The following is a 24,487-nucleotide window of genomic DNA, read 5'->3' as shown; positions in this document are numbered from 1 at the left end:
GCTTTCCCCTTAATTATAGTCAAAATATCAATGAAATCAGGAGAGATCTTGACTACATACCTAAAATTTACATTTTTTGTTCCACAAAGTAAGAGGGAGGGGGTTAGGGGGCAGCACGCGTATTGCTTCGCTTCGCTCCGTAATGATCAACATATAGTGAATGAAACCTGAAACCTCTGAACGTTATGACACCAGTCCAATTACTGTAGGATACACACCCCACACAGTACTTTACCGAGGACGTTGAAAAATTAGAGACCTACTTCCCGACTGTGAAGTAGGTATTTTTGGGCGGACAGATGGGGCTGAGCAGAACTCGGAGCGAGCGCCCCATGCCCACAATGAGCGTTTCGAGCTCATAGACAGCGCTACATGCTTAAGTGAGTGAACTTGTGACCCAGCGTTGGGCCCACTTTTGGAATGGTTGTTTCCGTTGGCAACCCGGGCTGCGCTCTGCCCGAGCGAATGACAATCGTTCAGAGCACTGCTAGTCCTAGGCGAGCGTTGCTCGCTCGGATAGTTCAAACTTCAGTCTCGTTGCTGTCTTTGTCTACACTTCATCAAACTAATCATCTCACTCTCTCTCGACCCTCTTCGTATTCTCTCAATACTTTCACCAAAATATACCAGCTCATAGCATATTTTAGAGGGAAGCAGTTCCTATGGGCAAAGGACATGACGGGGGTGACATGCCTTTATCTTGAGATACGCCCACAGAGTGCCCCGGGGCGCCTATAGCCGCAGCGCATTGCAATCAAATGCCGTCGAAGAGGAAAAGACTGACAATCGCCTCCCAAGAGGGCGCCCAGGGATCCAGTTCCCCCATCCCCGACACTACAAGGCCAAAGCAACGCCGTATTCGCCAACTCGGCATCCCCGAAGACCCTTCATACGGAGACTTCTCGCTCGGTAAGCTCCCGACACTTGACGCCAACGCCGAGTGGGCGAGGACACAAGACTCCAGTCTTAGGGCGTATATACGTCGGGTAGCCAATGATTGAGAGGAGACTAAACGAACGATTATTCGTGGCTTACCCAAGGCTGGCCTACACAACAAGTATAATATTATTCTTCTACGAGACAAAGAGGACCTAAGACATTGATTGGGGGAGGGATTCACGAAACTGCTGCTCTTCCGAGCAAGCGAGCCGTCCTCAATCCTAGGGCGCACCGATCTACGTCTGGATCAATTCCACGCAGATCACGACTACCGTCTGGAACAGGAGGTGGATGTGAATGACTACACACTTACCGGTGACGCTAGTGACCGAACATCTCGAACAACGATGCAAGCAGGCCGCGATACCTGGAAGCGACCTCTTAGGGCTCAACGGCCCCCCTTGAACGTGCTTAACCTAGAGAATCGGTCCACCCCTGTTGGGCCTCGAGAGATCCTCTTGCACGACCTCCGCAAATGATCGTACGACGCCGAAATCGACACCGTTGGCAAGTCCGATATTTGAAAGGCTGCTCCTCGTACCCAGGAGTTCATGTTACTCAGCCTGGCCAACTCGGTGTCTACTATCTACGTCGACAATGCAGGTCAGCTCAAATGGGTGTCGGTTCTGGAAGGTCGGAAAATGTGGTATCTTCCACGGAGTTCCTTTCCTCATGCTGCAGAATATCTCAGTCACGTCGGGTCTCAACACGTGCGTAAATATGGTGGCTGGGTCCGGGTAGAGCTCTGCCCTGGCGATGTTCTGTGAGTCCGACCCCTGCATATGTATACTACATATTTGCGGCCTCTTTGACGGACGCTGATTTTAGTAGCATCATGCCCCCGAATTGCCCGTACGCGGTCTTCACTGCCCAAAGACTGTCTTGCTGTAGGCGGTTTCTTTTACACAGCTACACACCTCGCGTCTAGCCTGATGCTGTGCGGTTGCAGGAAGAATACCCCCTTATCAACAACGAGGACCTTGAGAGAGGCACATACGAGGATCTCGAGATCATTTTCAAGCATCTACCCTCCAGTCTAAAACACCCACCCGGCAACGAGCGTGAATGTACTCTTGCTAGAATTCTGTGCGCGGCGTCCGCCTTCCTGCACCAAATCCGGTCGGGCGGTATAGCTGGTCGGCTGTCTTACTATAGTCAAGACAAAGACGATCACAATGGGTCACCGTCTTCTTCAGCGAGCCGGCCCTTTAATATAGACACAGCTACACCTACTCGGGTCACTCCAAGCAGGATTCCGAAAGGCAGTATGGCGAAAGGCAGTATGGCGAAAGATAGTATGGACGGTGCCGCCGCCAAGGCGTTGTTCGATCAAGCTCTGATCGAGCAGGGGCCTCTCAAGAAACAGATACTCGAGCATCCGGCCCGCAGCGAAGCCAAATACACGTTAGGACTGCCTCCGATAGATCGTGCTTTTTCGTCAGAAAGGATTCACTGAAGTGAGAAACGCACGTGCTACGCTACGCAATACGCTCGAAGATTTCCGCCACCAACTACCAGATGAAGTTTGAGGCTGCACACAGAGCTTCTAGGGGGGAGGGGGGATTACGTGTCGTCAATTGTTTTATGTTTTGTTGTCTGGCTCTCCGCTGCTCAGCGCAGGCAAACTATTTTCATAGCGGCGGTAGGAAGCCGGTGACAATATGGCTCCTGAACAATACCACTTTCTCAGTGAGCAGCTATACATATAACGTTTTTCTGCGCCTCCTAGAATTTGAATTAGACGCTTCACACGTCTTCCGAGTCAAAAGGACTTCAATAAATGGCCTTTATAAAGCTATCTGTTCCTACCGGGCCAGGCTCAATAGCCCCTGTCAAAAGTCTCAGGTCACAACCAATCGGCTCGATAGCCTTTTTCTAACTCTTTCTCCGTTATCGGCGTGAAATGAGGGGCATGGAATATGTCCAGAGACCCCAAAATCTGCACACAGCTTCCCCCTTGAAGAATTGGAGGTATTTCGACATCTATGCCGCCTATGTCAAGATACAGCCAATCTTTCCGGTAGATGATAGGACATGCGTGTTCAACAACCTTACAGAGTGGCTAGACAGCTAAAATACTCAACAAATAACTACGTGCCTGCTTATACAGTTTTCAGCAACAAACTCGAGGATGTCTCTCCACGAGCCAGAACAGGCTAACCTTCGGGGTTCCGTCTTCTTCGCGCTGTATTTCAAGATATGCGTTTTCACACGAAGTGCCCGGTTTGTTCAGAATGCTTCTCTACTGGAGTGGAATTCATATATACACTGGATATGAATGAAAATGGAATTTGATCATTGTTAAATTCTCTCTCGGCTTGGTAGACGCCTGAGCTTGTGAATGATTTCTGAAGGCGCTTACCCTTACTGGCACAATTTCTTGAACATCTATTTTAAAGGGCCAAAATACATGAATCGTAGCACTGTATCAACGTGTCAGCCAGCCAATAGTCCATCATCTCGGAGATCTTGACACAGAAGCCCAAGATTTTGCGGGCTCTGAACGGGAACATCAACGGTAAATATATCACATCGAAGGCGAAGGACAACTGTTAATTCTATCGTTCTCGTTCTGTTAAGCACTCGAGATCGAAGCGCTAAAAGTGAATTTCAGCACATGCATCATCGGTTGGCATTTTCATGACTCGTTGCAGAAAAGGAATAAGATCGCCGCGAAGACCATTCGCCTCCTTATACTGTGGCACATAATGGCCACCATCGTACTGATAGACCTGTGCGTCTTCATAACAGTTCGTAAGGTCTACTGTTCGATTCGGGTCGATAACTGCGTCTGACGTCCCAATAGTGTGAAAAGTTGGTGTCTTGATACTGGACGAGTAGAAGGATTTCTTGTAAGACACGTGCTTCAATCGAAATCCACTGAGGCAAATAGCAAATCTTAGTTGCGGATGATTGATCTAGAAACTTGTCATTTATATCCGGGTCGATAGAGTACTTCCCACCGACAGCTGAGAGGAACATACCTCAAGAGATACATTCCTGCCAGTCTTGACATCTCCTCTGTACGGTTGTTCTAGCAGTGACGTAATAGTTGCAGTCATAGCGGCGCCAGAGGAGAACCCGACTACGCCGCTGAAAGGGCCATCCTTCTCTAGTGTATGGCGCACCAAAGCTAGCGATACTCCCAACCCTTTGATCTCATCAAATTCGGGGTCGCCATGCCCCCAGACACGATGATCTGTATCAGCAGTGTCGGAGAAGTCTTTCCAGGAGGCAGAAAGATATATAAACTCCACGTCTCCTATTACACCACGCAAGATCGCTTCCACGTGTCGCATTTTCGGTTTAAAGATTTCTGCCGATTAACCATGCCCTATCATGTGTGTTGGCTCAGACAAATCTTTTAAGGGCTGATCAGGCTTACTTAGGCAGCTTCATACCATGGAGCATCAAAATCTTCCTCGAGTCACTCATCTTAGGATTTGCGACATTTGGATACCAGATCTCACGAAGACAGGATGGGATTGCCTTATACTTTTAAAGTGTTCTTCACGAGACTTAGCTAGAGAGAGATTAATTATACGTCTCGAACCGATGATGGGTTATACATTATTGTCATAGACTTTGAATAGGTTTGGTGATTTCCACCACAAAATGTGTCCTGGCTGTGATCTAATCGGGCCCGCAGCCGCAGTCTCTAGAGTCGTCCCTCGATTGACTAACGCCGCATTGACATACTTTATTAGGGATGTCAAGATCCGCAAAAATATCGGCTACTTGATCAGTCTAAACTTAGAAAGACCCTTTCAAACACAGGATTACCAATTATCGTCCCATTTTGTCTTACTACAATCACCTCCGGAGTCTCCACCCTTTCTCAAACCTTTCATTTATCCTCAAATGAGACACGAGCGTGCTTCCTTCACATTTTCAGTTGACGGTGCAAAACGTTGCAGCAACTCTCAAAGCTTTAGTTGGAACTTCGGTGAAATAGAAATGTGGGAATTACCAAAGATTTGGTGATACGGAGACACTGCGTATCATGTCAGCTATTTCTGGGTAGGGTTGGGCAGTGGAGGGAAAGTAGCACATTTTCAGTGGAACTCTCAAAACAAATTTGTAAGCTCAGACTGATAGATCACTTCGTCGACAAGCCCGCTCGCGTCCGAAGTGCACACCGAGCTACTCGAGCGGGCAATGCCCCGTGGTATAGAATATGAGCGGTCTCAGGAAGTATAGCTGACCTGACATACCTAGTCGTCGCACAGCAAATATTCGATGATAAAAAGTGCCTGAGTGATAGTATGTTAGTGTGGGCGACCCTGGAAAATGAGAGAGCCTATAAAAATATCTTTTCTACTAAGTGTCCTGCTTTTTGTAACTCGAGCAGAGCATTGAATTGTCTGCTGCCTCCTCTCTATCTTGCACTTTATACTTGTTGTCGTGTTAAAAGAGCGTATCCATGTTCCCTGTCGCAGGAAGCTTCTAGACCTCTGGAACGAGCAAGAAGGTAGAAGTAACCGTCAAGTTTGTCGATCAATGTACGTACTTGGCCGATCCTTGATACCGCGCTATATTGTTTTACTAGGGGACGGGAACCTTGTGCCGGAATAGATTTTCTTCTACTCAATCCAGTCCAGCATTCTCACCTTCTCTATTACTTCTTGATCAGATTAAAAGTCGACGAACGCTTCATGCGCAAAGCTCGGTGCCTTTAGATTACATCTGTAAAGTCTAGTATATCAGTGCCGTAAACTTTTTAACAGCAGCACCAGAAGTTAAGATTCATGTGCGTGCGTGAATGACATTTCAATTTTGGTATTTGTGTGCTGACAAATTAGGGCAGAGGCACCCGTACAGGAAAAATGATCATCAGTCAGAGTCTGACAGTCGAGACGCACCACACAGCTAGTTGAATCTTGTCCTCCAGCATATAATCAGGAAGTCTTCTCTTTTTTCCAGCACAGAAATCCCTTACAATCAAGGCTCCAATCACCCAGGTTCCACAAAGGATGGGCAGCAACAAGCTCTTCTACCCACGACGGCTTAAGTGGCAAAGGAAAGCATTCCAGCCACTCCTGCAGCTTGGTTCGTACTACAAAGTCATTCTGTGACTGATCGAACCTCTCAGTCCACACCATCATTTCCTCATTGAACTGGCAGATAGCAGTTTCCCATATCTCCCATCCAGCGTTCTCGGGTCGTAGTCGCGGGAATTTGATCGCCTCGGCGTACAGATTCTGTGCCTGTTGATAGAAATTCTTCCTAGCTGTTCGGGGTTTGAGATTCTCGCAGACGTTGACAATGCAGGTCTCTTTCCGCACTTCCTGCTGCTGGTAGGTCTCAATAGCTGCTACGAAGTTTGAGGTCAGGTTGCGGACAATTTGGGTCAAGGCTTGGTGATGCTCTTGCGGGAGTATCGGCTCCTGAGGTTGTAACGCATTTTCAAACTCGACATGGGTCATCCACACAAGGGCAAGATACTCGTATCGAGAGCCTTCAATGTTTGCTGGAATTGGCTGGCATTTAATTTGAAGGGGTTTATCTCCCATCCAGTCGATGGGTGACCTCTTCAGGCATTCCAGGCAGAAATGCTCATCTTGTTGCACCATATTGTGATAGTCAGGGGTAAGTGTGGTTCTTTGGATCAAGAAACTGAATGATAATGCCGGACAAGCAGCAATTGAAAAAGATAGCCAAGAACACCAGAACGAGGTAGCGAGCAGAAACCAATGCAAGCAGCCTTTTTTCAGGATTCAATGAGACTGCAGATGAGGAAGCACTTAGAGACGTCGTCGGCTCGCGAGAAAGGCAAGAAGAGACCTGAGAGTTCAACTTGGATTTACAGTGGAAGATTCAAAGTCATGTAGCCATGTAATGGAAAATACCGGATTGTGAGAAGAGGAATGCTCCGAAAACCTCAAGACTGCCCATGGGACCGTCGCCAGACTAGGTTCCGGAAAATTCCTCCTTATGGGTTTCTCCAGGGTAATCTACACATGTATCTGTATACCAAGAAAGATTTTGTGATGGTAGGGGGTCAGGCTATTCTCCCTCTCTTCGGCCGCTCTGCCTCACTTGCTAACGCTAGGAGCGTGTGCCAATCGTCGAGTTTTTTCACGCCCTTCCTTCCCCTTCAAGCAGGTATACCTTACATCGTCAAGTATGGTCATGCTACAATATACTATCTCCTACAGTTATCGCTCTTAATCCAAAGGCAGAAAAAACTTGTCAAACACGAAAATTGATGAACCAGTGCGTTTAGGCTCAGGTAAAAGTAAAGGCGAGAAAAGTCTTTGAAAATTGGAAAAATCATGCATGAGCCGAACGCGCGAGATCTCGGGGATGACCGAACTGACTGCTCATTTCTGAAGACCTCCTATTCTCAGTATTTGCTATAAGGCTAATTAGTCGGTTGAGACTGCTGCTATGAAGTTGTATATCTGTGCTGGTAACTGAGGAAGATGATCTCGAGTTCCCAGCGTTTAGGAACATCTAGACCACATCGTATCATGAATGGACTGACAGTCGAAGTATAGGCGTTATAAGCAGCATCGAACCTTGTCTGCAAAATGAATGCCGCAAGGCCAAGCCTTGACATCCGCTCCTGGCCACTTGCGATCTTGGGCGAAGTCTATGCTTTTTATTAATTGCAGGCTGCGCAGGAATTTACGTAGGGGGCGAGTGAGTGCTTCGCGAGTTTAGAGAAACCCGTTGTATCTGTCTCGACGGCAGAGGACGATCTCGTTGAATCTGAGCCAACTTTTTGAGAACGGTAACACGAAGGGGTTCACGGCGTTTGGATCGATCGCGGGATACTGAATGGCTTCGAGAGATCTATAAGTGTGTTAGATAGGGGTCAGACCTGGTTCCGCAGGGAAGAAAAAGAAAACGAAACCGTTATTGCGTACATGCCTCGAAATGTTTTTGTAAAAGTTGATCTCTCTTCTCCGCCAGTGTCTGCGAGGCTCGGGATTTTTTGGTCTGTTCATGAGCTGTGGACGTTATAGTTTCCTCTGCGGGCACGAGAACTTGCTGTGATCCATGCTCGGGTCGTTGTCGACAGACGGAGCTAGGAGGAAAGGATATCCGACGCTTTCCTATGTCCTTGTCGTCAAAAAATAGCATCTCGTTGTCATCCGCGGACGAGTGACCCGACACAGTAGGGCTACTATCAATAACACAAGGAGTAGCAGTAAGGTGTAGAATGCTAGGAGCCTTGTGGATGAGAGGCTGTTTAGGCGTTTGTGATTTATCGGCGACACCAGTTTCGTGATGCCGCACCATGCGTACTGACATACCGTCGTTACGAGGTCGATTTTCCATCAGCTGCACGATTAGGCCGTGGCCGTCGATGGTGCAATCGGCACCAATCCCGCCGAGAGCGTGCGGGTGGCTGCTATCTGTTCTCGAGCGATTAATCAAGCAGCTACTACAAGCCGGAACGGTCCCCTCCAATGTGGGCCTTCGCTTTGCCTCGCGGTGAACCCTCGTGATGTCGCATGTCAAGACTCTTGGAACGCGTGTCTGTCCCGGGCATCCATTCCTGCAACAATCAAGGCACGCTTGATTGACGCGATGGCAGCACCGCTCCCAGTGGTGAAGTTCACGCGCCAAATAAGCGCATTGTTTCATAAAGGTCACTCCCTGACTGATGGTCAAGGAAGGATCCGTGTGAAGCGGGCCAAAGTGACTGATTACTGCGCGACGTGCCGTGTCATACTGGCGCTCCGACGGGGGATGGCGACTCGCTTGGACTTTCGACCCTCGCACGGAAGACATGGGCCCACAGGGGGTCTTTGATCGTCGTCCCGCGCAGACTAGTGATTAGGCGGGAATTGTCGTGGATCCGACGGTATGCCCGTATGGCGTCTGTATCTATAGTTCTGTACCGAGTACCGAGTACAGAGTAGTGTTTGTGGTGAGGCCTGCCATACTGCCTGGCACACACATGGGCTACGCCCTCACCACCTGGGACCACTAACTTCAGTAGTCTAGCTTAGCTTCCTTCTTCCTCCTCTCCTAGTCAACGTCGAGTGTTTTCATCTTACAGGGTTTTCCTTCGTAAGATCCTCAGTCAAATAAGTAGTCTACTCTGTCGTGTACAGCACGAGTGTCCATTGTCACTTCGACGGTTCATAGGTCCCGTGACCCGTCTAATGAGGGCCAACCACCAGTGGAGAGGTGGATTCCCGTTTGCCGTGCCCAGATGAATTCGCTTGTCGCAAGGGTTACGATTAGCGGTTCGTGGTCAAATTCCAAGACTGTACTATAATTATTATAGTAGTATGTAAATCGCAGATGACACCGTCGGGAGATCTCCTTCTATCTCGGTCGGTAAGAGGCGACGACCGTGGACAGTGAACGGTGGGACTCTGTGGACCTCTGGGGACCTTTGGGGGCAGGTAAATCGCGGCCGTGACAAGGTAGCTCCATCCGCCCCCCCCCCGGGCCAGTCTATCTCCTAGCCGGTGTGGGTTGCTGTTCCTTCCTTTTCCGATTTCCTCTCGTTGCCCTCGTCTGCGTCTTATTCATGATGCCCTTTCCTTGGGCCTCCGACTCCATCATCAGCTCTTCTTGAAGATCACTGTAACGGAGTGAGGTGTTTATTGCAGAAGTGTCAGACGACATCCTTTACGAAAACTTAGACGCGTGAGGCTGCGGCCCTGGCCAGAAAGATCCGATAGGTTGGCGTTGAGGGAATCGTAGCTCTGTGGTTCAGGTCTGTAACCCAATGACCCCGAATGGTACCGAACTAGTTATATAGTATAGCCGGGGCTGAACATAATTAGACTCCATGGTGCGAGCGGTGAATAATGATACTCATGGTTATCGAGAATATCTTTTCTCCCTCGAAGTGGACGGTCCAAAACGTCCCGGTCGGCCGCTAGTACCTGAAATGGTCAATTCAAACGCTTTTGCTTTATCTGACGTAAGAGACGTAGGGGGAGAGACTCTCTATCAGAAAGATCGAAAAAGTTCTCATTAGGTTCAACCTCTTAAGTTTCTAGAATAGAAAAGCACTGGGAGTGAGGGGGGTTGAGAATACCACGGCGCTTACTTCTGTACTCGACCCATGGTTCGAAGAAAGTAGCATTTTGACACGTACTACTGACTGGCAGCAATACGTGTGGTTGATGTGTGTGCTTTACCTACTGGTCATCGAGCGAATTCCCGGTCAGTCCCAGAGGCGATGGTATTATTACATCACCACAGTAGTAGTAGAACAAACCCCGAGTCAAACCCCTGAATCAATTGCTTACAAGCGAGAAACAGCAAGTCACCTTGGACGGATCGCGACTCGAGTGTAGGCAGAGACGGTTGCGAACATCTGTTAGGTCTGACATTAGAGGATGGGAGGTCGGCAAAAGCACGCTTCAAAACATTTCTAGCGTGCAAATTTTGCATTGGCATCTTATAATTAATAGCCGTCACCCCGAAATTCATTAGTCCCATAATAACATTGAATCCATTCCGGAGATTGCTGGAACATGCTCCTATGAAATGTTTGTTCGCTCCAGTTGATACCGTCGATACCGCCGATACCATCCATCGAATACTCTCCCACCTCACCACTACATACATACTGTAGGCCCTGTACAGTCACGCTACTGTTCTTGCTCACTTTGAGCACTGAACGCTCAGTTTGAGAGATCACTGCTCAAAGATACCCTCGTTTACTCGGCCTGAGTAACTACTTCTTCATATGATCGGCAGCCAAATGAGTCACGTGGCCATAACTTCACCTTCTCATCTACCAATGAATCTTTCACCACAACCGACATTGGCCATCTTTTTCTTCTTGTAGTATTTCCACTGACTGGACAGTCGCTATTCTTCGACTCCTTTGAAGGGTCAAGAGCATTATATAGCATATATTTTTCTGTATCTTTTCAAACAGCTCTAGTTAGTCCCAACAATCAGTACAGATTTATGTGATTGATTTGAAAGCGATATTTAGGATCCGGGGACATGTGAAGGTGACCCGTGACTCTGCGAGAAGCAAGTCTTCCCAGTTTTTATCATCAACATGATTGATTAATTTTTTTCTATATTATCATCCAGTACCCTGGACCGCGGGTTGCCTGTATAGGTTGCGAGACAGAGATCGAACAGTACCAGTTATATTCTCTTCAGAGCCTCATAGCGTTCACGAGACTATGCACGAGCTACGCCCGGGAATCTCAAAATTATCCGATGACGGGTATCCCCGAATAGAATTCTATAGCTTGAATAGCCGAATGGCCGAATGGCCGAATGGGGGAATCTTGAATACATAGTGAAGAACCGATCCTGACTAGGGTTTTTCTGGAATCTCGATAGAGAGGGGATCAGACTATGTCACTCCATAGCTACCTATTGTTCTCAGAAGATAATTACTACGAGTGTTCCTAGGGCGACACTTCGTCCCCTTCGGTAGGAACTGCAGAGTGAAGCAACTGCTGTAATTAATCCGTTGGCCACCGGCGCAATTCTTTATGTTCTACACCGACCGCAACACTGTGGTGAAAGCAAAAGCAAACTGTAATTGAAGCCTGGACATTCTTCAACATTGGAGCTCACGTGTTTTGGACATATCACGTATTTTGGACAGGGAAAAGCAGCCAATCAATAGACACCTCTAGGGAATTAATGTAAAGCTATTTTAAAGGAATGGTCACGTGTTTTGGACAGGGAGACCGCCCAGCAGATCAATCGAATGGTAAAGATTCTGCCGGAAGTGAGAATTTGGCCCCATTATAGCGTCGCTTCGCTCCGCAATAATATCAGGTCCAAGATCTGTCGAGGGCTATCCGCAATAACACGAGCTTTACGTTGGTCGATTGGCGTGACCGAGTTCAAGGGAAGATCGACCAAGCTCTGTAGCAGGCCGCCTTTGCCTCAATTTTATATACAGACCTTCGAGTTCTGAGAAATTACAAATCTTAGATGTTTCCTTTCTCAATCGAACGCCGGAGCAAGATTCAATTCAATGGCCAAGGCAAAGAAGCCTCAAGTTGTATACCAGAGACGGGACTGATAAGCAGAAGAATACGGGGGAGATAGCATCGGGGTTGAAAAAGTGATCACTTGAATTGATGACTTGATGACACTGGCGGACAATCTTGACGGATCAGACGGGGTGAAGAAGGTGCCAGGCAATATCAAAGTCCCCTTCCCAGTTCTTGAAAAGATAACAGAATTTTGTGCCACTCTGTAAAGGGTGAGATGACGTTCTAAGTCATAGAATTATTGATTGCCCTCTCCCATGTTTCTCATCATATTAATTGAAAAGCGTTCGCCGGTCGGATGAAGGGTAAAGTGTGCGAAAGTATCATTTGCTGGCTGTGAAATAATCTCTCTGAGCAAATTGGTTGGATCAATATTCCAAGGGCTTTCCATTATTGACCATAGTAAATTGGTGTACAACGTGATAGTCTACAAGTAGAAACTGGAATGCAGTTTCAGTTCAAGTCGCCCCAGAACTTTTGCAACAAGACGGTGAAGGCTGCGAGACTCCAGAGCGCCAGACTCAGGCGCTCATGACCACGAAGCAACGAGACTTCAGCTCAAAGCTTACTAGACTAGAAGAGGATAGCGCGACTCTTCATACTACCCAGAGAAGCGCTAGGCTGCCGCTCAACTAGGGAAACACACCGCCATTGGAAAGATTCCTTCGGAGAACTAACGTTAAGGTTCGACGATATAACTAATAGAAAGGGCTAAGATCTCAACATTCTCCTCAAGTATTTTAGTAAACAGTCTATACTTTATTAAGACTTCCAGCCTAATTTGTGTAGTAGCCTACCGGGCGTCGGCGAGACCTTCAGTCAACGGAGAATGAGCAGCGTTCGCCTGGTCTCCTGAGTAATATGTTACGACGCAGGGATTCTCGGGCAAAATACCCAATTGTTGATCAATATTGGACTAGAGCGGGGTAAAGTAAGCTCAGTGACTTGGGATGTGTGGATCCCGTAGTGCATGGCAGCCTGTCCAGTGCGCAGGCAAAAGGGACGTTGGGCTTGGAACTCATGACATATGCAAAGGATCAGAGACACTTTACTTGATTTCCAAGGAGTTTTTGGCCAGCAATTTGTTAATTCATCATGACTCAACTCATATGGCGCGTTCTTCAAGGAGGTGATGGTCCTTAAAAATTTGCAGTCTTATGCACCCTGCAAGAGTATATTACACAGGTTGAAGCGAACAAGGGCGAAGCACGTCCAACTCGCAGAACAAGGACGTTTAGATGGGTTTATTTGCGAAATGATTAGCCTATAAAACGGAAAGGCTCCCTTCAAGTTCACACGAGATATTTTATACCGGTGTTTCTACAGGTAAAACCGCCACTCACAGAGGGATTGATTCTTCACAATAAAATGATTTAAGTATGTTGTTACGGCGGATTGCGGGCGTGGTGGCTGTGCGAACCCGTAGCCAGCCGCAGCCGTAACGGGTTCCCGGGCATGACAGAACATGCGTTCTGGTATATTCTAGTCTTTTGGCTTGTTTGGTTAATAGACCTGGGTATTCCCATAACATAAGTACTAGAGATGGTTTGATATTCAAGGAATGAAATATCGGCAGAATCTTGATTTCGATCCGGCGTTCTCTACTATAGTCCGTCGTGCATATACCGGTGGCAGAACTGTTTGACTGGTATTTGGAGCTGATCTAGCCAGGCAGCCAGGCTATAGGATTGGCAACCGCCACCCACCCCAGCCACAAGTAGGCTCCGTAGACCTCTAATAAAAGCTTGGGTTTTTTCCACCATCAATTCATAACTTTATCACGTCTCACCTTCCGTATCTCATCCTATTGAATTATCAATACAAAGAGATGCTACCCGCCACGGCCGGATGGGCCCGCACACGCCTGTCACATACATCCGCAGACCACAACCACCCTCGCCTTTTGCCACTCCAATTCTCCTCGAACAGCCAGACTCCTCTTCCTTGTCATACTGGTGATGTCGGTGCTCACTCGAATCGAGAGCTTCCGAAGATTTGTCCAAATTTGAACTACTTGCCTACACCGCCGTCGTCGTGGCCCGTGTGCGACCGCCCACCTGTATCTACGGAAAATCTGAATCCGTATGATGCTGGACTTTTCTCCAATCCAACCTCAGGTGCCATCAGGCACAAGGTAGCTCGCGCCCAACAGGTTCGCCAACATACTCGCTGAGAAAATTATCCAGTAGATTTTTTCTGACTGATTGGTTCCGGACAGGCCTGTAATCAGTGTCGATCGCGAAAAACAAAATGTGACGAAGATCGACCAGTTTGTGGTCACTGCGAGAAAAATGAGTTGGTTTGCGAGTACATGGAACATTTTTCACACACGTACGTATCGTGTTCCAGATGGTTGTCATCGCCTCTCGCCGACTCCTCAACAGATATTATTCATTCTAAATCGCGATGCGCAGACAAGGAAAAGTAACACAACTTGCGATGGATCGCATTTCGGCGCTCGAGAGGAAGATAGACGAGGCCGTTAAGACCCTGAGTGAAGGTTTGCAATCACAAGAGGCCACTCTAACTAAGCTTTTAAATGAAAGCAATATACACCGAGTCATCAACCCACTGACAAGGTTGACGGATGTGGCTCGCAACGGCCACAAGGGAGAGCCTGTTAGTCCGATGGAGCAGATCACCCTTTTAAAATGGCCAGCCATCAAGTGCCTGCTAGAGACAGCTTATGCCGGAGACTACGTGCTCCAGTTAGAGGAGCAACGGGGTCCGATCAGTATACACGGTCAGAGAGAGAACTCATACACAGCAAACGACACGGTATTGCCCTCGTCCCTCCGACCAAAGAAAGACTATGAACATACCACTGGACTCCCAATCCCCGATGATACCTTCAATATTATGAGCCCTGCCTCGTCTGCAGACAGTCTTGCGGAAATAGATCGGACTGGGTCTCTAAGACTCGACGCGAGGACGGCTCACCGGTATCTTCAAAGCTATCTTGACGGCATGCACAAGTTGCATCCTTTCTTGTGCCAAAATGACCTGACGAGAAAGGCCAATGCATTTATTCGCTGCTATTGCGCACAAGATTCATCAATAACGTTCAATGCTAATCCTCTACGTCGCGATAAGAAGCGGAGACGGTCATACGACGACCTACAAGGGGCTCAAATGTGTTCGGCATTCGCGCAGCCAATGGAAGTAGGACAGAATATCGATAATGCTATAACTCTGCTGGTGTTTGCGATTGGTGCCTTTTGCGAGCAGAAATGTCTTCTACCGGGGTCAATGACGGATGAACAGACTCTTGACTATCGCCAGCAACCGATCGCGAATCCACTTACATTGAAATATCCTTGTCCGCTAATACCATCTATGGATGATGCATACTCAGTGACCAGTGCTCGATACACCTCCAACTCAGGTTCCACCGCTCAGGAGCAGAGACAAGATTTCTCAAAACATGCAATCTCTACTATGCAAGGCGACTACGTCCACGTGAAGAAGCATGAGGTGATACCCGGATTAGCTCTGTACGGTTATGCCGCAATGATTCTGGGTGTGATGCAAGGAGGCATCGGGCTCCCACATCTCCAGGCCAGGCTGCTTGCAGCTCTATACGCCGACCAGTTGGTTCATCCGCTTCAGAGTCATGGCTGGATCTGCCAAGCTGTACAAATTTGTCAAGCTTTGGTCAGACAACAGAAACGCTTCCCGGGGAGGGTGTCGGAGAGCCCCACCCAGGATCTCTTCGACTTCGCCTACTGGACATGTGTGCAGCTAGAGAGCGATCTCCTCGTAGCACTTGACCTTCCGGCAAGCAATACCCGTTTGGACGCAGGTGAAATTCATCTACCCAAGGGTCGTTTTACAATTGACATTTCCAACGACTGGACAGCGCCAGCTGCTCGTATGCTGATCATCCATTCGGCTCGGATCCACCTCCGCAAGATTATTAACCATGTTCATTTCGACCTTTACCGTCCGAAGAAGAAAAGGCAGCTCGGACGGTTGTGGTCTGAGACACTAGAAGCTCTCAATGCGAACCTAGAACTCTGGCGAGAAAATCTTCCGAGTATGGTGAACTGGAAGGACAACGATCCACCTGCCACCGAAATCAATGCCGCTCGCATGCGTGCTGAATACTACGACGCCCGGTATATGATTCATCGCCCGTCGCTCTATAGCACCCTGAACCACGGACAACGTGGCGCCCAAGTGCGCGTACAGTCGAATCCCACGGCTGTCGTTGAATCCACAGAAGTATTTTCGACGACCTTACTAGCAAGCAGGGCTTGCATTCAATCGGCTATCCATAGTTCAACTGCATTTGACGGTGTCAAGGACAGGCTAATCTTGACGAATTACTTTGGTATTGCTCAAACGTAAGTTGTTGCTTATGATGGTCTTCTTCCGCATGTTCGCGTCCTCCGTTTGGAACGAGTGCTATAAATCCGAAATGCTGACAGTTATAATGTGCAAGACAATGCGGCAACATGCTCGTTCTCTCCGCGACGTATAACGCCAACCTCTCCGGCCTTTCCGATCTCGTGGACCGCGACACGCTCAAGCGTCTCCTCCTACATACCATCAGACTCTTACGCCGACGACAAATCGCGTCACCCACTCTACGTGCTAATGCTCAAATTTTATGCGAGGTTTTTATCAGGATCTTTAACCATGAACCCGACCTCTCTAGCTAGCAGCGGAGAATGCTATGCTTGCAAATATAGAATTTGAAGCTAGGCTCTCCAATGCTTGTCGAGAACATTGTCTCTTAGGTGGATTGTGGAGATTAGCCTGTATGGTACGCCAAAGTTCAAGGTCGGAATCGTAAAGCCCGTTAGGCTTGCGGCGGCCAAGAAGTAAGAGTTCCGGGTAACAATGGCTTTGATCAACACTTTGTATGGACTAGGAGTTCGAGGTGATAGATAATAATTGATCTTGGATTTTGAAACCCTAATCAGCATTAGCCATTTTCTGGAACGCTGACAAGGAAGACCAGGCCTGCAAAAGCGTATGTTCTCGCATCTGTTGTTGAAGGACAGACTATTGCCTGTGACCTTTCAGTCAGCCGGTCGTTATTCTTAGAGCTGGAATTGCAAGATTGATGGAATGCAGCTACGGTAGGGGCAGCTGCACGATGTGAGAGAGGGATGAGAAGTGAGATTGCTGTAGGGGAGAGATTCTACCTAAGCTATTGACTGTGGTGAGTGGCAGTGGCAAAATCACATGTCATACAAACCAAGATAAGTTTCAAGGGGCAAAGAGTACTCCCTTCAATTTTGGGACCTTCATCGGGGTGCTCTTTCAATATAATTACATGCCTCGAATAAGGACGTCGTTCTTATTCTTTGATGTCCACCCACAAGCAACACAGACGTCAGGTGAATCTGTGGCATTAGTGAACGATATCTAGACTAGACTAGGCGTGCTACTCTGAATGAATCAGGTTACCGTGCGCTGCCTTATAGCACTTACATTAGGTTCTTTGGAAAGCAGATAAATAGAAAATACATGGAAGCCTCCTTACCCGCTGCACATTGTACCTTATCATCTTGAGCTTATTTTCCAGAAACTCTTTTAGTAACAGAAATAATAAGTGCTTGGATGATTCCCACAAGTAGGGTAGATTAGGGTTGTATCTGGGCCTGACTCCAAGAAAATTGGCCGATCGGCATGCTGCAGTCTGTCAATCTCAGCACCTGTCAGATTGCATCCTTCAGATTGAAAATTGTCAATCTCATCGACAAAAGCCGGGCTAGACGCTCAAGGGTTGGATTTATTTGCTGATGCGTGAATGGGGGAGTCGGGTTCCTTCCTTGTGAGTTTACTGCATGGGGGACTCGGAACTCAATCTGTTGCAGTTCCCACCCTGTGGTATACGTTTGAGAGCGTATTGATAGAAGGGGTGATTGGAGGCAACGTCTGTCATTGTGTCACGTCTCTGAGTTCCGTTATGGGTAAGCTGTCACTGACTCGCGGGCACAGATCGACTTCGATCTTGTTCTTCCTTAATTGCTCTGTATTGAAGTAAGCTGCAGAAAGGGCATCCAATACGATTTTGCTCTCTTGCAACTCCATGATGAGGAAACCGGTCGGAAAGATTTAGAAGATGAGTTGTGTCGATGGTGCTGTCCAGGTACGATTCAGACACATTGCTTCTCTCTCTCGCGTGCCTTTTATTTCCTCGATAATTGTGGTTATCGTGGACATATGATGTTTTACGACCGGGTTCTACCAACCCAGTCTCTTTTTGCCATGAGACCGCATCATCACCCTCCCTCTCTGGCCTAGAGATCTCAATCACAAAATCATAGCCGGTCCACCGACAGAGCCCTAGCCCTAGATACCGCCGCCACGCCGCGGCAATTCAGGCATTGTGGAAAATCCCGTAGTCGACACCCACTGCCAGTCGAAAAATTTGTCCCAAACACATCAGCATCCCATTTCTTATGAGCCACGACGGACTCCTGTTGGAATGGACTCGAGGGGTGTACAATTGTTTGTGGTGAGGCCTGCCATACTGTCTGGCACACACATGGGCTACGCCCTCACCACCTGGGACCACCAACCTCAGTAGTCTAGCTTAGCTTCCTTCTTCCTTCTCTCTTCAACGTCGAGTGTTTTCACCTTCAAGGGTTTTCCTTCGTAAGATCCTCAATCAAATAACAATCACGTGTACAGCGGCTCGTCAAGCCTCGTCCATCAACGCAGTATGGCATCCTCGGGAAGGTCAACCCCGGCAAGATTAGCCAAGAGCGATGCCTTTCGATTTTTTCTGTGTTGATTCAAGCTGGATATTCCTTCTCCTCAAACGCTAAGTCGTCGTCGACTTTTGCTAGGTAATGAATTCGTTGTCCAGATGCAGCGGGCTGAAATGATCGCTGAAGTCGGACATATTGTGTGCGTGATCAAGGTAAACTTCAACTGAGGCAGACTCCAATCGCTGGATACTTATTTTAGGAACTTTCCAATCGACTGCATTTGACACTCACCTAAAGAAAATAAGTTTAATTGGTGTTCACTCTCCAAAAGAAGAGGACGATCAGTCCAGTGAACTGTCTGGGGAAACTCTGGGCCGAATTTCTGAATAATTCGAGCAGTCCAGAAAGGCAATCAGTTTAGCTATTGAAATACGTCAATAGGTTTCACACCAGTCCGACACCAATTTTGAGAAAGAGATCCTTCTCCGGATATATCCCGCTGTTACATGGTTGCGAGGGCCCCAGCCATCTACACATAATCCTGGATATTGCTCCGTAAACAGATGTGACCACAGCAGTATCGCGTTTGCAAGGAAAGGAACGCCTGTTTATAGAAGATCTAGTCAATCTCTCTGATGAGTTTCTCCTCATACGGCCATCCAAGTTTTACTTTGCAGGGCAGTGTAGTGTCGAACCGATATGCAATTTCTATGTCTAATCCGATACACAACAAGCCTGTCAAAAGGCCTCAAAGGATACACTCCAGGCACCAAATCAATCAGGTTTTGCTTAGTAAAGCAATTTAAAAATGAAATCGATCGTGTTGGTTACAAAAATCGGGAGTTCTTTGCCACATTCCTGCGTCCCCCCAATGGTCGCTTTCAAGGAAATCAAAATATTTCCGTCCGGAAGATCAGAGTTAACGTAGACCATTTCAATCAAAACAGTAGTGTGTTCGCACGCAAGAGCACCCGATCCATTGAAAAATCTGGAAGAATTGACTTCGCGGCCAGTAAGAACTGTAATCAGAACGTATTTTCCGAGGTCGGTTTGTGCGAAATTCTGATGACTAAATCGCCGAGATACCTCTCCTGGTATCTTAGGCTGAAGGCCATCAGAAATGGCAGTCCAGTAGTCGCCGATTTCATTTTTGGTGACATCGAAGCTTTTTTGACCGAATTCTTGTATCCACGCGCTCACGAGTACTCTGGGCAGCATTATAGAATCTTCTGACCCTTAGCTGAAAAACACTCTATATATATGAGGTTGCACAATCACATACCGTCAATGATAGCCCGGCATCCTGAAAATGGGAGGCCGGACATTATATCAGATGTAGCTGAAGGGCAGTGAGGTAGTAATGTAGTGTGGAATACGGATATTTGGCAGGAAAGAGTGTTTACAGGCGAAGATCGAAGGAGAGGAAAATGCATATTGATATACAATACGACATGAGGAATGAACTAATACGTCGATCGGCCGTAGGTGACTCCTGCTTCGCCACCGCACTGTCTGCAAATGAGGCGCCTGACTCATCATACCTGTTATCAGGTGTCATTGCCGTATCCCGTCTGAGGTTCAGGGGCACTCTCTTGGCGAACCCATCCGACATCAGTGAGATCCCAAGCAAAGGACAACTGCACAACCAATGTTTTCAGCATAAATTTAAAACGATGGGTACGATCCAAATGCCACCATATATATATTTTATAGCATATAAATACAGAAAAATCGAGGTGCAACTGGGATTGAAGGATCGAGGGACTAGTATCTTCTTTGTGCATCGCTTGAAGGCAGAGCTTTTGTATTAGAAGAGCTGCATTGTATGATACTCGACATGTTGGAGGAGTCGACAGCTTGCCCATGATCGGTGATTGGGGTAGTCTGCTGAAGGAACCACATATCCGATATAGGAATGCAGTAGAAAGAAGAAATAGATTGCTCTTGGAGATAAGGAGATAGATGATAACAGGGAAGACGTATTGGCACTAAAAAGGACCCGAGTTGTTGATACGTGCTTTTCATGGGCGGTTGATTAAGCGGCGGCCCAAGATGCATCTGTGCCATGCAGTGGCTTTGCGAGATCTGACCTCAACTGAAACTACCAAGCTTGCGCATTTGTGCTCTGCCTAGATCTTGATTGAGTCTATTAACCCGGTGAAAGTTGTGATGTTGCTTGATTCGAGACTTAACCCTGATATCACATAGCTAAGAGTATCCCCCAATGTTGAAAGCCCTCGATTTTTCTAACGACCCCTGAATATACGTACTTAACCGAGTTTGGGCCTAGAATCTTGCCACTGATGTCGAGGCTTTTGTAAAGAGATTGGGCTATTTGCAAGGCTGTTTCTTATCTAATCCCGTCTCACGGGGCCTCTGGTCTTTTGAGACGGGGTCCAACTCGGTCATACTCTTCCTTGGTACTCACTCAAGCATCTAACTCATATTCACCGTCGCAGAAATATTGTCCATCAATCGATTGGCAGAGCTTGGGGTGTGTAATCGGAGCGCAGCAAAAGAGACATACTTGAGCTCTCCTCATCCGGCTCGTCAACCATCTCCCGGGTCGCAACCTCAAACGCGGCATCTTTGCGAGCCAGTTGAACCTCCAGTGTACACCTTCTCGTACCGCTTGCGTGCAATTTTGAACCCGCCGGTACGAGGCATGACTGCTCTGGAGAAGCCCATTTCCGTCGGGGTAGTATCTCAAGCTAGCTTGTCTTCCACCTCCGCGCGGCCCTCCATCGAACCTAGATAAGGCTCGTCTGCCGTACCTCGGGCATCGATGTTGCGAGCACCTCAGCTTTTGTTGCTTATGTCAAAACTTTTCAGAGGTTTTACTGAATTACCGCGTTCTGGCTGCTCTTCCCTAGTGGAGACAACGGTATTCGCCCACATGAAGACAACTGAATCTTCATTTCTGTGCCGAGAGCCCTTGATGAACCTCGGTCAGTAGCAGCCCCCCTTACCATCTTTCATCGGCTCACCAATGGTGTACACTACAGCAATGGGAGCTCCCGTCTTATCACCAGTCCTGAAACCCTGGACTGTATGCTCACTTCATTTATCATCCAACGTTATTCCAGGATACATGAGCAGCTATACCACCCCACTGGGCCATCCTCAATCACTCAGGACGACATCATCAACGCCACAGTTAATGGTCAGCCATGCTGGGAACACCACTTTCCCTGTGGTCCCAACTGTTCCAATACCGTCTCGAACTGCGACAAAGTATACATCAGCATCCTTGGATTACGCAACACCTAAGCAACTGGTACAAACAATGTCTGCAACATTGCCACCTCGTCACAATTCGGCAGGAAGAGAGCCCGGAAGACAAGATATGATTCCATGCTTGTTGGATCTAAAATCGGGCACTTCTCAGCAAGCCAGAAAACGAAAAGCCAATAGCGACGCTGCTAGGAGCTTTCGTGGACGCAAGCGAAACCACATGCGGCTGGAGTAGCGACTTGATGCCCAACAGGACGAGATTCAACGTCAAGCAAAAATGAATCACGGCCGGGATAAACAGGTGATTCGTCTCTTGCCGGGCGGGAGAAATAATTATCGAACGGGAATGGTTTTCTTCAAGCACGGCTTTGAGGGGGTAAATGGTTCGCAAGACTCGTTACAGAGACTACCTTCACCACGACCAATAGACCGGAACATGATATCGAGAACAGACACCCAAGTTGGGAACAGCCTCGAGTTCAATATCAGTGAAGACACAAACTGCATCGGTGCAGCTTTTAGAGTTGGTTCGATATCGGAGTGAGTGGGTAGTATTCGATCTCTTTTCTACGTTCTCTAACACGCTGGGCTGCTTGTTAGTTTATCTCGCCCTCACGCACGACCACATCTTCGTCACCTATCTCGATCTTCTGCCAGTGATGTCTCGCTGTAGATTTCAGTGTCTTTGACTGCTGTGCCTCGATTCCGCTGCAGAACCCGTAGCCAAATTTTGAAACTCGCATCATAAAATGCTCATTGATGACTCGCGATAATCTTGATTCCCAGCGGATTATGATCGCATCAAACTCTCAGGTGATCATACTCCATATTTTTTATTGTTTCAACCCTTTCGCTGGCAGCTTGTTCACGTGGTGAAGGCTTCGTGCATACACCTTTTGTTTCTTGTGAACTGTTCATTTTCTCAGCCCACTGTGAAGTGTGCTTATGCACTCGCTGATGCTCGTGCAGGAGAGGGTGGGGGTGGCTACGGCAAATGACCGAGGTCGAAGTCGGCAGATCTAATCATACATCACTCTTACTAAGGAGGATATTCCGGAGACGAGGCGGGACGTGCGAATATCGCATTGAAGTACATTGGGAAGGTGTGGTCGAACACCGGGGCTGTGTTTCCTGTGTGACGATGAAGGCGGACCGCTGGCTACGGAGGCCCATGTGGGAGGGAATCGCAGGTGTTGGGCATGTAAAGGTAGAAAGTCCAACCCAAGGTCGTCGTCGAACAGAGGAAGTCTCGCGGAAGTCCAAGGAAATGCCGATGCGGACTATTCTTGCGACTGAGTAAGCCAAGCTTTTGATAGTTGGGTGTAGTATTTGGATAGTCTGCTTTATCCTATCCATCTCGCTTTCACAACCATGAGGTTCACCAGACAGATTGGCTGAATAGCCTAGTGCCGTCGCGGCATGAGTTTGCACTTTATCACACAGATGGGCGAATTTCAAAAGATTTATGCGGAATCTAAAGACAGCGATTGATAATCCGCGGGCGTTTTAATATCAAGCCGAGTACGACTGCAAGTTTCACGCCGTTCGGTTTTGTTCCTAGGCTTGGTCAGGCCTAAGCACGGCCTGTTCAGACACAGAATGATCGCTGTCTTGACCAGACTTCGAAAGTAAGGTAGGGAACCAGGACTTTTACTGTGAAAAAATTAGAGTTTTCAAAGCAGGCCTCACCAGACTTCGAGGGTAACCTTGTGAGAAGTCGACATTGAAAATTTGAATGAGGCGGATGGCAAGAGAAATTGTTGTGTTTTCCAAGTAGTCATAAGAGAACCATGCAGGAAAGTCCCCACGAATCAAGCTCGATCCGCTTTTCAGGGTGTGGATGCGGACATGTACGTACTTTGCAGGGTTGGTCTTACTTTCTTCTTGGCGCTTATTTCCTGACATTTGGGATACATTACCTGTTTTTGGATCCTGGAACGGTTCTTTATCTGCCAGGCCACCTTGTGCTGGTGTTCCCAGCAGACCTGGGCTTTTTCCCGGATCAGACAATGCTGACAGGCCAGACAGATCTAATGCCGGTGAGTGGGACATCTACTGCGCCCACTACAGATAGAAACCGGCTGTGATCCCTGTGATATGATGGGTGCGGAGAGAAAGGTCTGCATGTCTAGGAAATAATACTACGCCACTAGCATCATTTCGATTAGTCTCTAGCTCGATTGACGATAAAACAACAAATCTTCTCATGGAAAAGACACACTCGCGCTATTGATGTCCTTTGGGTAACTATCACAACAAACATGGACTTGTAAAGAAGGACGAATTAACGCCTCACATGCTGATAGATTAATTTGCCGGCGTAAGTCCTTCCGTGTCTTTTTCGTCGAGGTTCCCACCCCTTCGCTAAAAGACACAATATTATTTAGATTTTCTGGCGTGAGATAATGAGACCTTTACTTTAGAGATATTCAGATATTGCAATTTGGCTTTTGCTTTTCTCTTGTTTCTTTTGGATCTAGGCGCTGTACTACAGGAGTATGCAGGAACGCTAGACTAAACACGGGCAAGAATGGCACCTTGCGCCGATGAGGGCTTAATGGGGCCTAGTGCAAGGCTGAACCCAATTGACTAGTGGGGTTTTGTTTGAATCTCCACCATGACAGTAAGTCAACCCCAAACCATGGATTTATCAATCACCGTCATGAATGGTTTATGATCTTCAAGTACCCGTGG

The 24,487-nt window shown here is 47.7% G+C and overlaps 6 protein-coding genes across 6 annotated transcripts; 3 read left to right on the top strand and 3 right to left on the bottom strand.

Moving 5' to 3' along the window:
• Window positions 1-758: 758 nt before the first annotated feature.
• N7539_008826 (uncharacterized protein) lies at window positions 759-1,418 on the top strand (the record flags this gene model as incomplete). Its single annotated transcript, XM_056938421.1, has 2 exons — window positions 759-973; window positions 1,145-1,418. The coding sequence occupies 2 exons, from the start codon at window positions 759-761 to the stop codon at window positions 1,416-1,418; spliced, it is 489 nt and encodes a 162-aa protein (XP_056786429.1).
• Window positions 1,419-1,536: 118 nt separating this feature from the next.
• On the top strand, window positions 1,537-2,395 carry N7539_008825 (uncharacterized protein; the record flags this gene model as incomplete). Its single annotated transcript, XM_056938420.1, has 3 exons — window positions 1,537-1,649; window positions 1,771-1,798; window positions 1,868-2,395. 3 exons carry the CDS (start codon window positions 1,537-1,539, stop codon window positions 2,393-2,395), a joined length of 669 nt encoding a protein of 222 aa, XP_056786428.1.
• Window positions 2,396-3,536: 1,141 nt separating this feature from the next.
• N7539_008824 (uncharacterized protein) lies at window positions 3,537-4,238 on the bottom strand (the record flags this gene model as incomplete). Its single annotated transcript, XM_056938419.1, has 2 exons — window positions 3,537-3,857; window positions 3,924-4,238. The coding sequence occupies 2 exons, from the start codon at window positions 4,236-4,238 to the stop codon at window positions 3,537-3,539; spliced, it is 636 nt and encodes a 211-aa protein (XP_056786427.1).
• Window positions 4,239-5,837: 1,599 nt separating this feature from the next.
• Window positions 5,838-6,512, bottom strand: N7539_008823 (uncharacterized protein; the record flags this gene model as incomplete). The annotated part of the gene is made up of 1 exon (XM_056938418.1): window positions 5,838-6,512. One exon carries the CDS (start codon window positions 6,510-6,512, stop codon window positions 5,838-5,840), a length of 675 nt encoding a protein of 224 aa, XP_056786426.1.
• Window positions 6,513-14,297: 7,785 nt separating this feature from the next.
• Window positions 14,298-16,241, top strand: N7539_008822 (fungal specific transcription factor domain-containing protein; the record flags this gene model as incomplete). The annotated part of the gene is made up of 1 exon (XM_056938417.1): window positions 14,298-16,241. One exon carries the CDS (start codon window positions 14,298-14,300, stop codon window positions 16,239-16,241), a length of 1,944 nt encoding a protein of 647 aa, XP_056786425.1.
• A 4,789-nt stretch (window positions 16,242-21,030) lies between these two features.
• On the bottom strand, window positions 21,031-21,226 carry N7539_008821 (uncharacterized protein; the record flags this gene model as incomplete). Its single annotated transcript, XM_056938416.1, is given in 2 exon segments — window positions 21,031-21,178; window positions 21,189-21,226. The coding sequence occupies 2 exon segments, from the start codon at window positions 21,224-21,226 to the stop codon at window positions 21,031-21,033; spliced, it is 186 nt and encodes a 61-aa protein (XP_056786424.1).
• Between the last annotated feature and the right edge of the window lie 3,261 nt (window positions 21,227-24,487).

The sequence above is a fragment of the Penicillium diatomitis genome, assembly GCF_028827545.1.
Source record: "Penicillium diatomitis strain IBT 30728 chromosome Unknown utg000014l_segment0_segment0, whole genome shotgun sequence".
Taxonomy (NCBI): Eukaryota; Fungi; Ascomycota; class Eurotiomycetes; order Eurotiales; family Aspergillaceae; genus Penicillium; species Penicillium diatomitis.
Note: the sequence above shows the minus strand (reverse complement) of the source record. Positions and strands in the feature narration are given on the sequence as shown.